Source organism: Ictalurus punctatus, chromosome 15, assembly GCF_001660625.3.
Source record: "Ictalurus punctatus breed USDA103 chromosome 15, Coco_2.0, whole genome shotgun sequence".
Lineage (NCBI taxonomy): Eukaryota > Metazoa > Chordata > Actinopteri > Siluriformes > Ictaluridae > Ictalurus > Ictalurus punctatus.
The window spans coordinates 2,906,826-2,923,848 of record NC_030430.2 but is presented as its reverse complement, the minus strand read 5'-3'; the positions used below and the strand labels follow the sequence as shown (position 1 = coordinate 2,923,848).

At 41.2% G+C, this 17,023-nt stretch overlaps 1 protein-coding gene across 11 annotated transcripts in view; it reads right to left on the bottom strand.

Moving 5' to 3' along the window:
• fmnl3 (formin-like 3) overlaps positions 1-17,023 on the bottom strand; it is a 59,001-nt gene that overhangs the window by 6,136 nt on the left and 35,842 nt on the right. For 5 of the 11 annotated variants that reach the window (XR_008397992.1, XM_017487354.3, XM_017487359.3 and 2 more), the window contains 17 exons: positions 16,406-16,480; positions 16,184-16,294; positions 15,204-15,353; positions 14,329-14,430; positions 12,901-13,264; positions 10,760-10,846; positions 10,157-10,281; positions 9,419-9,621; positions 8,317-8,551; positions 6,121-6,189; positions 5,906-5,986; positions 5,679-5,808; positions 5,314-5,474; positions 3,928-4,029; positions 3,082-3,174; positions 2,587-2,710; positions 683-818 (listed from right to left, as the gene is read on the bottom strand). Coding sequence is in view for 10 of the 11 variants with exons in the window: in XM_017487354.3 (XP_017342843.1) it covers positions 727-818; positions 2,587-2,710; positions 3,082-3,174; positions 3,928-4,029; positions 5,314-5,474; positions 5,679-5,808; positions 5,906-5,986; positions 6,121-6,189; positions 8,317-8,551; positions 9,419-9,621; positions 10,157-10,281; positions 10,760-10,846; positions 12,901-13,264; positions 14,329-14,430; positions 15,204-15,353; positions 16,184-16,294; positions 16,406-16,480 (2,304 nt within the window). In the remaining variant the exon portion in view is untranslated. The remainder of the gene's footprint in view (positions 1-682; positions 819-2,586; positions 2,711-3,081; positions 3,175-3,927; positions 4,030-5,313; positions 5,475-5,678; positions 5,809-5,905; positions 5,987-6,120; positions 6,190-8,316; positions 8,552-9,418; positions 9,622-10,156; positions 10,282-10,759; positions 10,847-12,900; positions 13,265-14,328; positions 14,431-15,203; positions 15,354-16,183; positions 16,295-16,405; positions 16,481-17,023) is intronic. The other 6 variants (XM_017487358.3, XM_053686228.1, XM_053686229.1 and 3 more) reach the window with 3 other exon arrangements.

The following is a 17,023-nucleotide window of genomic DNA, read 5'->3' as shown; positions in this document are numbered from 1 at the left end:
TGTTTCCATCCGAATGTTTCACAAATGTTATAGTTTTCTGCTGCGTGTGAGGTGAATCACCTGACAACTGCCCCACCCTCTCTGTAAACTACTCTCGCGCAAAATGGCCGCCGCACGTATTCTGCATTTATTTAGCGCACCGAATGTCTGGAAAACATTTATGAGATGTGCAATGCATGATGCAATCTCTATGTAAACAGTGATAGCAGTGTGTCAGGATGACGGAAATGCACTAAAGCGGTGTCTAAAATTGTACACTAGTAGGTTTTGGATATTAACCGATTTCCCTTTTCACTAAATAAAGAATGACTAAACCTAGCAAAAAAGTCCTTATCCAGAGCAACTTACATTTATCTCATTTATACAACTGAGCAAGGGAGGGTTAAGGACCTTGCTCAAGGGTCCAACAGTGGTAGCTTGGCAGTTTGCTACCTCAGCTAAGCGAAATCTTTTGTTTGAATTGAAACCAAAGGATGGAAAGCCCAGTTCAGAGGGATGACCCGGGATCAGTTCCTCATCATCCATAGAACTGATCCCAGACCAACACCTTTTTTCATCCCTACAGCCCAAAGATTAGTAAAGGAGTGGTTGCTGGTGCTCTGTGGAGAAACAGGAAGCTCATGCATGTGTCCCGTAGCATGCAGGTTTTTAGGGGAGGGGGAAACAAAAAGAACTGAACAACCTTCTGAATTAGGGACAGGTTTTGAGAGGGAACTTAGGGAGGGGCTAGCAGTTGGACTCGTCGTACAGGTTGGTGTCACAGAAGAAGCGCGAGCCCCGCTTGGCCGTGCGCGCTGTGAACGGCACACTCTTCAGCACTGATGGGAGGGAAGGGAGGTTAGAACAGCAATATTAGACCTGATTTATGACTCTGTGTGCTCCTGAAGAGAGCCAAACCTCCTCCTTGCACACAATCCTTTCCTATTCATTTGTATAAATGCTTGTTACACCTCAATAATATGTCAGTACAAGCAATTAATATTCAGCCAGTTAAGCATCAACTCACAATATACCTCAGCATTGCTGATTTCTCAACTGATTGGACGGATGGTGTTGATTTAATCTTCATAAGGTGCCGCAGGCATGAAACTTCTTGGGTACGTTCAGGGCGTGGTCCTGAAGATACTTATCAAGGATTTGAATATCAAAATTCCTCCGATAACTTTTGTTCAGATAGGTCTCAAGATGACGTGAGCCAAATTTGGTAAAGATTGGACAAAATTTGGAGGCATGGCAATTGGATGCAAGCATTTTTAGCATGTTATTCTAACTTTTGACCAGTAAGTGGCACTGTCACAAAATTTGTTGCATAGCCTCAGGGTATGGTCCTGAAGGAGCCTACCAAATTTTGTGTCAGTGTGCAAGGTCCTTGCTGAGACACAGCCTCACATACTGTTTGGCGGCTTTGCCGTCAGATTTGTTGCCACATTACAGGCAAACTGTTTAGAACATCAACATTCTTTCAATAACTTTGTGAGGCTTACTCGGAAGATGGTGTGCGCCACATTTGGTGATAATTGGAATATCATGTGAGGTTCACCGAGTCTATTTTCCCTATTTCCCTAAGCTGCTCGCAGCTTTTAGATCTTATTAACTTTGAGAGAGAAAAGGATAATAATCTGCTTCACCATGGTAAGAATAGTTTTTCTCCACATCACATGCACCGAAGTGTATTATTCCTTACGCAACTTACACAGTTAAGATCCGCGATCTACGGAAGTTGATGCTTCACTGGCTGCTCCACACTGCTGGTTTGTAAGATTAAAAAGGCTTTTAAACAAACAATAACGGCTTCTTTTTAGAGGTGAAACCTAGTCTTAGCCTTAATCTCATTTTCAAACAGGAACTCGCGCCGATGGTGGTGTTTATGTGGATTCCAACGGAACACCTGAACTCATGTTTCAAAATGGAGAGGCAACTGGAGAATGTGGACAGCAAGCATGAACGACTTCGCTTAACCATTAGGCTAGCTGGTGTCCATGTAGCTATTATGTATTTTAATCTGAATAGCAACATTTTCCTTAGATTTGTTGGTTAGTAAAAATAAAAACAACTTTCAAATAAAATGTCACTGCTATCTGAACTACCATGGGTTCTGCCATATTTAGAAACGCCATCTTATGAATTAGCAATGTAGTGATGAATACCACTGAGCTAAGACGTACTCCGTGTGAACGTAGCATTAAGTATAATTTGTCTGGGAAATGTTCTTTGTTTTAGCACTGTCTTTAGTAAACCTTTCAAATCCTAGTAAGTAGTAACAAGAGACACAGACAAAACATTTAGACTGGTTCAGACTAAACAAAAGCATTAGATGAGATTAATGCTTCCCTTTTGATCGCAGTGACAGGAGAAGTCCATCCTGAACTACTCGCATTACCTTAATGAAGCGTGCTTAGATTTGTTCCCTGAGAACGGATGTATGGTAAATCACAGTGTATCAGTATCGGTGTAGCTACTGTTCACTTGGCTGAAGGGGACACTGTGTAGCGTAACACATGGTGCATTGGCGTTGTGAGGAGCCCAGCACCACAACAGTGATCCTGGAGCTGGGAATGATGGGATTTGCAGTCCTACGTTTCCCACCTGTGATGATGTCCTCGATGGTTCCGTCTTTGCCCTCGTAGACCGGACGGTGGTCTTTGGCCTGTCGCCGTCTCAGCTCGGCGATGAGCTCATGCTGCTGCTGCCTCTTCTTCTGAGCTTGCACCTGTAGGGGAACAGAGCGTACGCGTTCTACACAGGGTCTGTCAACATGACTCGTCGGCCAATCGTGTGGCAGCAGCGCAATCATGCCGATACACATCGAGAGCTTCGTGAGGTTCACATCAAATAACAGAATGACAAAAATACTATAAAAACTTGTGGTGATGGAAATCATAACAGAGTTAGGAGATAACTAAAACAACATGCTACTCTGCAGGCCACAAGGGGGCCCCCTGCAAAAGCCATGGTAAGAACTATTACCGCAAAAATGTTTTACAAAAAAAAAGCGTGACCTCTGACAAAAGAGCTAAAATTATAACAGAAGCTGAAGAGTGTGTGTGTGTGTGCGTGCACTTGGAAGTTAGCATGTCATACCTTTGGGTCATGCTGTTTGGCCTCCTGAGCAAGCAGTTTCTCCCTCATAGCTTCCTCCTGTTTCTTCCTCTGTTCGTTTTCCTCAACCGCATCCTGAAAACACACACACACACACACACACACACACACACACACACACACACATAAACATCGTTATAGAAGTCCAGCTTTAACAGTTTACCCTACTTTACAGTCCAAACAGTCTAACCGGATATTCCAAGAAAGAAAAGCTGAGCATTGTAATGGTACTTCTAATTATGTATAAACACACGTACACACACACACACACACACACACACACGCAACACAGACCCTGAAGCTGCCTGTTTCCTCATGCAGGTCCATAAATCCAAGTGAAGGACAATGTGAGGAACAGGCGTGTGTATGAGTGTGTGTCCGGGTCAGAGCGGAGAGTGCTCAAGCCCAGCCTAAACACAGCCAGTGCTCTTTTAACTAAACGCAGCTGCATCTTCCTGTTATTCATCCGTCATTCTCCTCCCCTCACCCGCACAACCTGCTCTCGTCTTTCGACACTACACTACGGACGGACACTCACAAGCAGAACACGATTTAACCCTTTAAAACTCCCAGGAGCTGTCAGCAAGACTCGATTCTTCAAGCTCGTAACTACATCGCAATACTATCATCTTCACTGTAGTTACTGAGTCATTTATCTGCTATGATTTTAGATGAATACTAACTGGGATTTCTGTCTTTATACTCTGCATCATCGTCATGTAGTCAGCAGGTGTTTCCTCATTCGGCATCTGTTGTATGATTAATAATAAGATCTGTGTGTGCGTGTGTGTGTATGAGAGAGGGAGAGAGAAATGGATCTGAACGTACTTTGTAGGCTTTGATGAAGCGCACGAACACGGGGAAGAACACAGACGGAGGAGTTGTCTTGGGACTCTCACCAAAGTACATGACCACAGTGTTGAAAGCCTCCTGTACGCGTGTTAAAAGGAAAAAAAAATGCACTGAGTCGACTGTAAATAAGCAGTAATACAGTCCCCTCCGAAAGTATTGGAACGGCAAGGCCAATTCTATTGCTTTTGCTATATATTGATGTTCGGGTTTGAGATCGAAAGACGAATATGAGACGACAGATCAGATATTTAGATCTAGATGTGCTAAACAACTTAAAACATGGCACCTCTGGTGGCAGACTACCCAATTTTTAGGTGAGCAAAAGTATCGGAACAGATCGTCTTAAAGGTAAAGAACGCTTGCATATCCTTTCGTGACCCACTGACATCACCAAACTGTTACACTTTTCTGTTGTTGTTTGTTGGGGGGTGGGGGGGGGGGGGGTTGTTCTACCTTCAGTCTCATCTTCAGGAGGTGAAACACATGCTCACTTGGGTTAAGGTGTGGTGATTGACTTGGCTAGTCTAAAACCTTCCACTTTCCCCCACCTTATGAAGTCATTTGTTGTGTTGGCAGTGCGTTTAGGGTCATTGTCTTGCTGCATGATGAAGACGGTCTGTTTCTGTAAACTTCCTGTTCCAGAAACAGCCATGCAAGCCCAATCCATGACACTACCACCACCATGTTTCACAGATTTGATAATTTTATGTTTTGGATCATGAGCAGCTCCATTCTTTCTCCACACTTTGGTAAAGCTTACTTTTGTGGCTCATCTCTCTATTTTTTTTTTTTGCAAATTCCAGTCTGGCTTTCTGATTCTTTCGGCCGTTCGCGTTCTGATCTGTTGATTCTGATTCTGATCTGTTGATCATATTTGTCTTTTGATCTCAAACCCAAATGCCTTCAATGCATAGCAAAACCAATAGAACTGGCCTTGGTGTTCCAATACTTTCAGAGGGGACTGCATGTCGAGTGGGTTGTAGCAAGATTCACAATTTCATCTACAAACAAATCTCTCATCTAGACATACAAATTAAAACAACAGTCATGCCTTTCCAATTAAAAGGTTAACTGAGAAATCCTGCTATAGGGGACTGGATAAATTTGCCTAATGTAATATGTAGGCATGCTGAGGTGTGCTGATATAGAGAAATAATCACTGACAGGGTGGTGAGCTTGGCCTCACACGAAACAGAGTTACCCTGAAGCTAATCACATGTTTTTTATATCGTGATGGGTCTCCACAAGGACAGGAATATTTAACATTTTTTAAATTGTGGGGGCATTCAGCATTGTAGCATTGCATTAATAATTATGTAAGAGAAACCTGTGTGTGTGTGTGTGTGTGTGTGTGTGTGTTACCTCAGCGGTCTTGGCGTCTTTCTGCAGCTTGTCCAGTTGCGGGTCGCTGGCCTGCAGGAAACCCTTGAGTACGGCGTGATCATGCAGACTGCACTCTCTTCTGATCAGCTCCATTCCTTTTCCCAGCTCCTTCACATCCAGCAGCACATTCTCCAAGGACACTATACACACACACACACACGCAACACACACACATGCATGAAATAATCACGATTACGTTCATCAAGCAAGAAACATTTACTTAATTGGAGTCAGACTTTGCAGTTGCAGGTATTGTAACAAGCTAAAAGTGTAGAATGATGAAAGAAGTCAATAGTACGGCTAATACCAACATCCCAGGAGTCTTATTTTGTGCTTTTACTTGCCTGCTGCGGCTTTGTCCACAAAGTGCAACTCGTTGTAGAAGTTAGCGAGCTCTGGGTATTTCTCCCTCACTATCAGAGCGATGTAGTGAAGTAACGTCATCTTGCGGTCGGTAGACTTTGTGTCCAGCAGCTGGAACAGCACAAACACAGGACGGTTAAAGAATACGGCGAGGTTGAATATGTTATATTCACGTAGTAAAACAGTCCCATTAGATCATCCGTCATACCAGATCCAAACTTTGGAGCTTGAAACCATAGACCGAGCCTCTTTTACTACTGTTCATGTAGTTACCCAAGGCCAGGATAATCTGTACAAAGACATGGGAGGGAAATGGTCAGATCTATAATATTTAGTATATCATGACAAATTTAGGCTAGACTGATAACGACGACTTGTTTTTGGTAGAGAGTTTAATACATATCATGGCATAAAATCTCCTACCTCAAGCATTCTTTTCAGCTTTGGAGAAGACTTCACAGAGGCTGAAGCAGCAATGATGGCATTGAGTTGCTGGGGAAAATAAAGACTATGACATCCACTGATATACACAATCGTTCTTTTTTATTTATTTATTTATTTTTTTAGGAACCTGTTAAAAATGTCTTTCATAATTAAAGCAAATTATTAATAGTAATTTAGTAGTAGTGGTGGTGGCAGAAATAGTATTAGCAGTAGTAGTAGTAGTGTCATTGCTATTAGAAGTAGTATTAGCAGTAGAATTTGTATTGGTTGTAGGATATAGTACAGATAGTAGTAGTATTAGTGTTATTAGTACTAGCAGTATAAGTGGTAGTATAAATTGTAGTATTGGTGTTAGTAGTATTAGTAGAAGAAGTAGCAGCTGTATTAGCAGGCGGAGGAGAGATAATAGTATTAGTGGTACTGCTAGAAGTCTTATTATCAGCAGTATTAGTACTAGTATTATTAGTAGTAGTAGGAGAAGCAGTATGAATGTTAGTAGTATTATTAGTAGTAACAGTATTTGTAGTAGTAGAAGTTTGTGTTAGTAGTAGTAGAATCAGCAGTAGTAGTATGAATTTTAGTAGTAGTAGAATTAGTAGTTTTAGTGTTAGTAGTAGTCACAGCGGTAGTAGTATTAGCAGCAGTATGAGTAGTAGGAAGAGGAGTAGAAGTAGTTGTAGTATGAATTTTAGTAGTAGTAGAAATAGTAGTTTTAGTGTTAGTAGTATTAGTAGAAGTAGTAGTCAAAGCGGTAGTAATATTAGTGGAGGTAGTAGTAGTAGTAGTAGAAATAGTAGTTTTAGTGTTAGTAGTATTAGTAGAAGTAGTAGTCATAGCGGTAGTAATATTAGTGGAGGTAGTAGTAGTAGTAGAAATAGTAGTTTTAGTGTTAGTAGTATTAGTAGAAGTAGTAGTCATAGCGGTAGTAATATTAGTGGTAGTAGTAGTAGTAGGAAGAGGAGTAGAAGTAGTTGTAGTATGAATTTTGGTAGTAGTAGTAGAAATAGTATTTTAGTGTTAGTAGTATTAGTAGAAGTAGTAGACACAGTGGTAGTAGTATTAGTGGTAGTAGTAGTAGTAGTAGTAGTAGAAATAGTAGTTTTAGTGTCAATAGTATTAGTAGAAGTAGTAGTCAAAGCGGTAGTAGTATTAGTGGTAGTAGTAGTAGTAGAAATAGTAGTTTTAGTGTCAATAGTATTAGTAGAAGTAGTAGTCACAGCAGTAGTAGTATTAGTGGAGGTAGTAGTAGAAATAGTAGTTTTAGTGTTAGTAGTATTAGTAGAAGTAGTAGTCGCAGTGGTAGTAGTATTAGTGGTAGTAGTAGTAGTAGAAATAGTATTTTAGTGTTAGTAGTATTAGTAGAAGTAGTAGTCACAGTGGTAGTAGTATTAGTGGTAGTAGTAGTAGTAGTAGTAGAAATAGTAGTTTTAGTGTTAGTAGTATTAGTAGAAGTAGTAGTCACAGTGGTAGTAGTATTAGTGGTAGTAGTAGTAGTAGTAGTAGAAATAGTAGTTTTAGTGTTAGTAGTATTAGTAGAAGTAGTAGTCACAGTGGTAGTAGTATTAGTGGTAGTAGTAGTAGTAGAAATAGTAGTTGTAGTGTTAGTAGTATTAGTAGAAGTAGTAGTCACAGCGGTAGTAGTATTAGTGGTAGTAGTAGTAGTAGTAGTAGAAATAGTAGTTTTAGTGTTAGTAGTATTAGTAGAAGTAGTAGTCACAGTGGTAGTAGTATTAGCAGCAGTATGAGTAGTAGGAAGGGGAGTAGAAGTAGTTGTAGTATGAATTTTGATAGTAGTATGAGTAGAAATAGTAGTTTTAGTGTTAGTAGTATTAGTAGAAGTAGTAGTCACAGCAGTAGTAGTATTAGTGGTAGTAGTATGAGTAGAAATAGTAGTTTTAGTGTTAACAGTATTAGTATAAGTAGTAGTCACAGCAGTAGTAGTAGGAGGTGGAGAAGGAGGAGGAGAAATAATAGTATTAGAGGTAGTACTAGCAGTAGTGGTAATACTAGACGTATTATTAGTAGTAGTAGTAGTCGAGGTAGTAGTAGAGGTAGTAGTAGCAGTGTTAGCAGCGTCAGTATTAGTAGTGGTAGTAGAAAGTAGTAATATTAGTGTTAGTAGAATTAGTAGAAATATTAATAGACAATTAAAGATTCATTACTAAGCTGGCTCACCGGGGTAAGCATGCCAATGTTGTCATTGAAGTTCCCCACGAAAGTGATGATGCTCATCCTCTGTGTCAGGCGCTCAATCTTGCTGAAGAGGAGCATGAAGCGGTCTTCCTCAGCCAGCTGCTCCAGAGGCCGCCGTTCCTTCTCGTACTGACGCAGCAGCTTACTCTCTGCCTCCGTGGGCAGGAAACGCATCAGACATTCCACAAAGTCCACCGGCAGGGCCTTGAGATCAAACCTGCAATCATCAACACACACATATCAGTTCCCGGGACTTGAGGGTGTAATCCATGAGGAAGATAGAAGCTGAAAACTGGCCTCATTTCAATGTTCACTAGGCCAAGAGTTATGGAAGACAAATCAAATTCCTTGTCAGATGATATTACAGATGATAAGCGTGGGTTACATTATTTAACACAATAGTTCAATAGTTCATTAACTAAATGATCCTGACTTTGTTATCTTAATATTCTGCAGTTATTTTATATCAGAGGTAGAAGTAATGAACTGGAAATGAAAATATTTCCAGTGATAAGATTTGGGGTTTATTTGTTTCAATCAGCACACTCTTTCTTTCTGTTAGAGAAAAAAAATACCCCAAAGTGTGTGTAAAAAAGCAATACTGAATGTTAGAACTAGTCTTATATTAAATTTGAAAAAGATTTGATCCCACAAGTGGCTTCTCCTAAATGTGTATGTTGGAATTTCGTTTACGAGACATAAAGGCGTAAACAGGCGTGAATCAGCTGTGTGGTTCTCTCAGCACTGTAAGTTTTAATAAAACTCTCATAGGTCCACGTTTATGTTTATTTCCATTTACACCCGTCTCAGTTTAGCTCTAGTGCTCCTTATAATTTAGTTCAGTGTGTTTAGTTTCGCTTCTGCTTCTCTTCGTGTTTACTTGCGTTACGTAGCGTTGACCATGCTTTGTTAAATGTCGTTTCTGTTACCGCCATTTATCCTTGTTCAATGCGTTGATTTTTTACTTGGTCAGTAAACCCTACTACACCAGTGTCCATCTGTATGCTGTTTAGTCTTATAACATTTCCCTTCATTGACTAAATTAGCTCTTTTGAGTGAATGCAGGCAGGGGATGGTTGCTCACGTTTGGATGGCTCTGCAGATCTCCTCTGTGCTCTTGTTGGCCTTGCGTAGTGTGATGGCCAGGTTCTTGGAGCGATTAGCATCGAGCAGCTGAACTTTGTTCATGGCCTTACTGGAGGTTTTGCTCTTTGTACAGGACAGATCAACCACAGCACCCTGTGCTTTAGTCTTAAAGAGCTCCTCAAACTTCTCCAGGTCCAGCTCCTACGCACAACACAATACATAGCAATTCATCAGAGCAAATCTGCATGTACGGTGCATCCACGCATTAGGAGAATCTGAGACTTAACGAGGGTGGACAAATCATACATTCATTAGTGTCGATGTGTTTGCCAGGTCCCATATTATGCTTGCCCAATTAAGTGCAAAGAACTAGGCTACATGTCATGTCAAGTACCCCTCTCTGCAAAAACAAACAATCCAGGGGATGGAGTCAGACCTGATCCGGCTCTGCAGAGTCGAGCTAAAAGTCGACTGTGTTTCGGGTTAGGGTGAAGCTTAAAGGAGGCTCCTGGTCCATCCCCTGGAGTCTGGCTAGAGTTTTTATTGTCACTTGAAGTGAAACACGAGATAACTGGATGTTCTGCTAGCATTATAGTTATAGAATTGTTTTGCGTGGCACTGTGCAGTATTTTGCTCACAGATTTGTCACTATTTCCACATCTCTTCATATTCCTGATAGTATATCCTGATCGCAAACTCAAACACAAAGACAGAACGGAGCCCAAGTGAGACTCACCTCAAGCACTCGCTCATCATCAATCTCGTTGAAGACAGTGCCATTGATCTGGTTGGGCTTCAGAGCAGTCCAGTTAAATATAGGAAGACGGAACTTGGTCTTTATGGGCTTCTTGATTCGGATGGCTACAGATTTAAACACAGAGGTGAAATGTATTATTATTATTATTGTTGTTGTTATTTAAGTGTATCATACAGCATTTTAAAATGTGCATCTCATCTTAAATGCATTTGGCAACCCAATAATGTACATTCAGTTCTGGACCCTGCTTACTTCTCCTCTTTCAACTTCAAGAGAAAGATGTAAATGAACTTAAAATAAATTTGATAGAACAGTTGTTTTGCTAGGAGTCTCAATTAGATCAAGTAAGGAAGGAAATAGAGATATTTTTTTCCAAAAACAGGAAGGAGGGTACAGTCTTGTTTTTAAGCGTACTCCACCAGAGAGCAGAGGCAAACGTATTGGAAGTCCGAATAACTAGAAAAAATGAATGTCTAAACGGTGTCAGGATTCTCCAGAAGGACAGCGGTGACGGAACAACGATATGTCTGCATGCATTGAGATTCTGGAAAAGTCTGTATGTTAATGTATTCTTACGCTCACCTGATAAACCAACACTGAGGATGACTGAAGGTGAAGATCCAGGAAGTGGAGGAGCCAAAGGTGGGGGTGGAGGAGGTAGACACTCTGCTATAAAACAGACATCACATGTTAACTCTTTTCTGAAAGCTTCACATCGACCAGGCTGTAAAAAATACAACACTGCCAGCCAGCACAGGACATTATCAGCAGTGAGGCCAGAGATCACTCATGACACAAATTTATCCCCAGTACAGCTGTTTCCCCAACAGAAAGGCCGTGTTTGTGTGTGTGTGCCTGCTCTCCTGAGCTGAAGGAAACTCCCTACTTTTCCCTTTCCTGCCGCTTAAACTGGCCACAAAACATGTCATCTTTGAAAGCAACTGGAAAGACCTGTTTGCCTCACACCTCCAGGTTTCCTCCGGGTACGCCGCTTATCTCCCCAGTCCAAAGACACGCGTTGTAGACTGATTGGCCAATTGATATAAATTGTCCATAGTGTGGGCGCACGGTGGCTTAGTGGTTAGCACGTTCACCTCACACCTCCAGGGGTCGGGGGTTCGATTCCCACCATGGGAAGACATGCACGGTAGGCTGATTGGCGTGTCCAAAGTGTCCGTAGTGTATGAATGGGTGTGTGAGTGTGTATGTGATTGTGCCCAGTGACGGGTTGGCACCCTGTCCAAGGTGTCCCCTGCCTCATGCCCCAAGTTCTCTGGGATAGGCTCCAGGCTCCCTGCGACCCTGTGTAGGATAAGTGTTACAGAAAATGGATTAATACATAATTGGGGACCTCAGACCTCCGGGGTTGGGGGCTCAAATCCTGCCTCTACCCTGTTTACACAGAGCTTGCAGGCTCTCAGGTGTTTCCTCCAGGTACTATGGTTTTCTCCCCCAGTCCAAAGATATGCATTGTAGGCTGATTTGCATTTCCAAATTCTCCATGGTGTGTGAATGCCCTGCAATAGGCTGGCACCCTGTCCAGTTCTCTAGGACAGGCTCCCCGCAACCCTGCGTAGGATAAGCGGTATGGAAAATGGAAGGATGGCTACATAATTGGACTAGAGTTCTCAGTTCAACCCTAAGCTCAGGCTGCATGTTTTTCCTGTGTCAACATGGGTTTCCTCTGGTTTTCTCCCACTACTGAAGCTTGGATGGATGGATTCATGGATCAATCGCTACATTGACATTATATCTGCTTATACTGATGGTTCACCTTCATAATTGCAAGAGACCCACATTTGTCTTTAAAATGAACATACCCATCCCCATAAAGCATCTCACATACACACATTGATCTTGCTTGAATTGATTCCCTGAACATCCAGTAAATCACAAGTTTCGACACGTCTCCACTGAATATATTATTCACTGCTCTTGCTGTCCTCTGTTGTTGTTTTGCTCCATTGCCAACAGAATGACAACACTGATACGTGCATGTGCATACAGTGCGTTGGGGAAAAACCCACTTGAATTCCAATCTGACAGTTTCATATTACATGGCCACTTATTGGAAATGTATTCGATCTAGGACCATATGCAAAAGTTGCAGAAGTTTGACTTGAAAAGATTGGATTTTTGTGTCCACACAGACCTGAATAAGTGTCTAATTAAGGCAGAAAATCAGATGTGTGTCACTTCAGTCTGGTACTGTAAATATAGCCTGTGGTCGGTTGGCTGGATGGATGGATAGGTAGATGAATCAATAAGTTGGACTTTAAGCACTGCTATTCTACATTTGAGGGTACATTTACATCATTTGTATGTGGGGAACACATATGTTCTTGTACAATATCTATACAGAGTGTCTCCAAACAGTCTTTCTGTATCCAGCTCTAATCATTCCATCCACAGAAACGCCACACAGACAGTGACCTGAGGCCAGAATCAAATCAGACACCCCGGAGCCGTGAGGCGGCAAGGCATCCCACTGTGTAACTTCTTTTTTTCAAATGTATGTGATGTGCAAGGCAGAAAGCTGCAGTGTACTGAAATGAATAAATGAATGAATTCACAATATCGAAACATCTGAAAACGACCAAAAATCAAACACCAATTCAACTAATTCTAACCCTCCAAGGCCTCCAAGTCTGCCCTTAGCATTTTGGGAATTTAAAACAGCCACTAAATGAGCCATGTATCAACATATTTCTCTGTCACTGTACCTGCTGTTGGGAGAGGTGGAGGTGGTGGAGGTGGAGGTGGCGGAGGAGGTGGTGCGGGCGTTTCCACAGTAGCAGCGGGCAAACTAACACCAAGGATGCTGCTGCCTGAGCTCAGATCCCCAAGAGGAGCTCCAGTCATAATGTCTATAGGCCCTCCTGCTCTTCCTCCTCCTCCTCCTCCTCCTCCACCCAGGGCTTCGATTGCAATGTCTCCGTCAGGCTGTTTCCTTAGGCGGATAGTTCCCTGCTGCTCGAGCTCCAGCAGCCGCTTTTCAATGTTAGTGTGTCTCTGGAAGGCGGCGTCCTTCTCTTGTATAACACGTCGAAGTGTGCGCACCTGAGAGTTCGTCGATTCATACGTCTCCTGTGTACAGTGATAGCAAGAGGAAACGATTAAAGCAGGGCAAAATACGTAGTCACGTTTTAAAGGAGCAGTCTGTCATATTTAGCGCCCTCTACTGCCGGCACGGTGATCTGCAACCGTAATGAAAACAATGACAAGAGTTTCTCTCTCATCATTTGGACCCTGCCACCTCTGTTTAAACTACACATGCCTCGTGACTTGCCTTTTAATTAAAAATATATGTGTGAGCAGAAGCACAGTTCATTTCTGGGACAGAAAAAAAAAAATGTCAACAGAAGCCTCTAATTAAGAAAGTAGTGAAATCTTTTTCATGGCAGTATTGTGAATCCGAATGTTTCTGAGGCGTCTTTAAATATAAAACATTATTACTGGTCTAGAAACATGTCTGTACATTACAGACTACACCTTTAAAGCGCTCGTTTCTGAATTTGGAATCCCAGATACAAAAACGCAACCAGAAATCTGCTATTTTTAAATCTGCTATATGATGTAATCCTGTATTAGAATTCTAAATGGAAGAAATCATCTTACTTATAAACTCGTAAATTAAAAGCAGTTTGTGGTAAAAGAACCCAATGTATGTTCAAGTTCTAATACAGTGTGTTACACCTAATACCGTGCATTACGTCAGGGACGTCCTTCCGCATGAATAAATATCTTATCAGAGCCCTGACTCAACATTTGATTGAGCTTCATTTAGGCATATAATGGATATTTCCTTGCGAGTAATGTAACAGTGTGAGTCGAAAAAATAAATAAATAAATAAAAAGCTTACCATTAATCAACCATCAACCCTAAGTAATATATATATATATAGGAATATATTTGGGAAAAATAAATAAATAAATAAATAAATAAGTAAATAAATAGCATGCCATTCTCTTCTAAGCTATATTATATTACAACATAGCCATGTAAGCTGATTATAGCCTAATAGCGCAGCACAGAATTTATGTGCTGCCAATAAACCACAGTAAATAATATAATAAAAACAGTCATTTCTAACAGTGTCCATTTCCAAGGCTGCCGATTTCTAAAATGCTACATAAAAGCGCAGTCTTACCCGAATGGCTGCAAGATCCTTGTCTTTCTGTAGGAGTTGCTTCTCCAGATCAGCGACTTTCATCACCGTCTCATTCTCTACTTCCAGAAGCTTCTCGGTCACCTAGTCCGGGCAGAAGAACAGGGAGAGACGGAGAGAACATGGCAGAGAGACGCCAGGGATGAGGAGGAAACAGAAAGGGAGGCAGAAGAGAGTGAGTTATCGATCATAGAACCGAGAGTGCGGGCAGCCATCCCATAACCATTTCCCAGCTGATGATGTTTATGATACTGCTCTCTGCCTTTCTGTCGTGCTTTCTCTTTCTACTTTGGGGTAATACCGATTAAAAACTTCCCAGCCTGATGCAGCAGAAAAGGCAGTGGAAACACTTTCAGTTTTGAATCAGCCTTGACGATAACACATTAAGAATATTTGGGGAATTCTTTAGGGTTTTTTTTTTTTTTTTTCCCCCCCAGTCTCCACCACCCCTATGATTTCTAAACCCAGAGAGTCACTGTGCGTGTCTCAAGCCAGAGCATGACGTGTGCTATGAAGATATCTCAATCCTGTAGTGTGGCCTACTGCTTAGACGCACCAACAATCTACGGAATTGTTTGCATTCCAGACATTGTTCCCATAAATTGTTCTCATTTATACTCGCCAAGTCTCCGACTGAAAACAAACAACACACCAGACCACTCGATGCACTCCAACTCCACTGCAGTTTAATAGCTAGGTACATTTGCTAGCATTAGTTGTGGCAATAGATGCTGGGAAAGAGTCTAATAGCTTTATTCAGGTCAAGTGATAATAAATTTATAGACACATTTATGCCCAGTGGACAAGATCATAATAAAAAAAAATTTTTTTAAATAAGCACATCAGTCGTTTCTCACATGAGACAGATGGTCCTCCAATTCCTCCACTTTCTCCAGAGCCACATTCTTAGTCTCTGCGTCCTCCAGAAGTCCTCCCACGTCGAACACGTTGTCCAAGTAGGCCTGGATCTGCACCGACAGCTTATCGCTCTCTGTGTGCTTGGATTTCTGCCAGGACAGAGACCCCAGGATTACAAATAACAGAAGTACAAAAGCGCATTCATAACGTATTCCGAAAAGACATGCAGATGGACTAGAATGTAGAATACGCTCTGTGTTGGATGGTTAGACAAAGCTTTTAAGACTGGTCGTGAGTTTGTGCGATTGTTTTGTTTACGTTTTATTGCTTTATTATCGATATTTACACAGAATTGACACTAGCTAGCTCCATGGGATCGCAACAGGGGTTCGAATACAATGTACAATTTGGATGAAAACAAAATCAAACCTTTCGTTCCCGCTTCGCGCGTAAGTTTTTATTTGGATTTTGACGTCTATTCAAATGTTATTGCTCATCTAATTAAGTATGCATACATTCGTGTACTTAATATTTAATATTTAATGTTTAATATTTGTATTGCTCTGTGTAAGGAAAGATCGGTTGTAGATTAAATGTATTTACAAATCTGAAAAACAAACAAAACTGACATTTCTACCTGTGGAAGTGTGCAATAATCATCATGATATTTTCAGTTTAAAGTAGGTTAAATTCAAGCCTTTTTACCACAAATACCCATCATAAACCCCTTGTAAAACATCTTCTCAATGACAGACCAACAGGTTTGTTCTAAAATGCTGGAATAAGATCATGACATCAACAGCGTCAAAGTGGAAAAGTTTCGATCAAAATGACAGAGAAAGGTGAAGAAGGCAAGTGTGGAAGTTATACTTATATTCGAAAGGATTTATTTAGTTTAAATCTCAAAGAGGAACTTAAAGAGGCGCATAAATTTGGTCACAAACGTTCCAATCTCCTGTATATAAAAGTGACGCCTCACCTCAAGGAAATCATCCAGACCCAGTTTAGTGAATTCATACTGCAGATGCACACGGAAGTTCATGTCCTCTACAGAATGGACCACAATGTTGATGAACTGCATGCAGGCCACCTGGTATATGAGCAAAAACACAACAAACACAAACCAGGGACCAGATCACAAAGATGTCAGAAGGTAAAAAGTTGAAGCTCAAGAGATGGTTCGGTGAAGCGGTTCTCGTACCATGAAATCAATGTTTCCATCTTCACAGCGGAAGTACTCCATCAGCTTTTCAAACCGGTGCTTTTCCTTGCACACCTTCAGGGCAAAAGACGAATCACCGTTAGTGTCGGATACGCCAGATGAGAAACATATCTATGCGGACATCACACGTATAGATTTTTAAAAAAAAATTTTTTTAAACGTATATAAATGTCTCCACGTTTCAGTCTACCATTATCGACGTCATTCCATTTATTATCGAATGGGTTTCATCCAAACCTCCAACTTGGCCCTAAAGTGGCCTGTGATTGGAAAGTTCAGGAACAAAAACGGTCTGTGGCTCCAATAAATAGCCAAGATAAATAGTTGGATCGTATGTATAAAAATATATCTGTGTGCTCAGAGGACTTTGTTGCACAGTTGACTGCGAAAACTCCGGCCATTAGCAAAGAAAACCGGGCCATTATTCATGGGAAAAGATGAATTTCAAAGGCAGAAATAGGGCGTGATATCCAAACGCATTCTCCCACACAAAATGATATAGGCTTGTTATTTATGACAATATATATTTTGGCAATATAACAAAACAGTTCATGTGGCATGAAGACACAAAATAACTAGTCTATGGCTAGAGTCTGC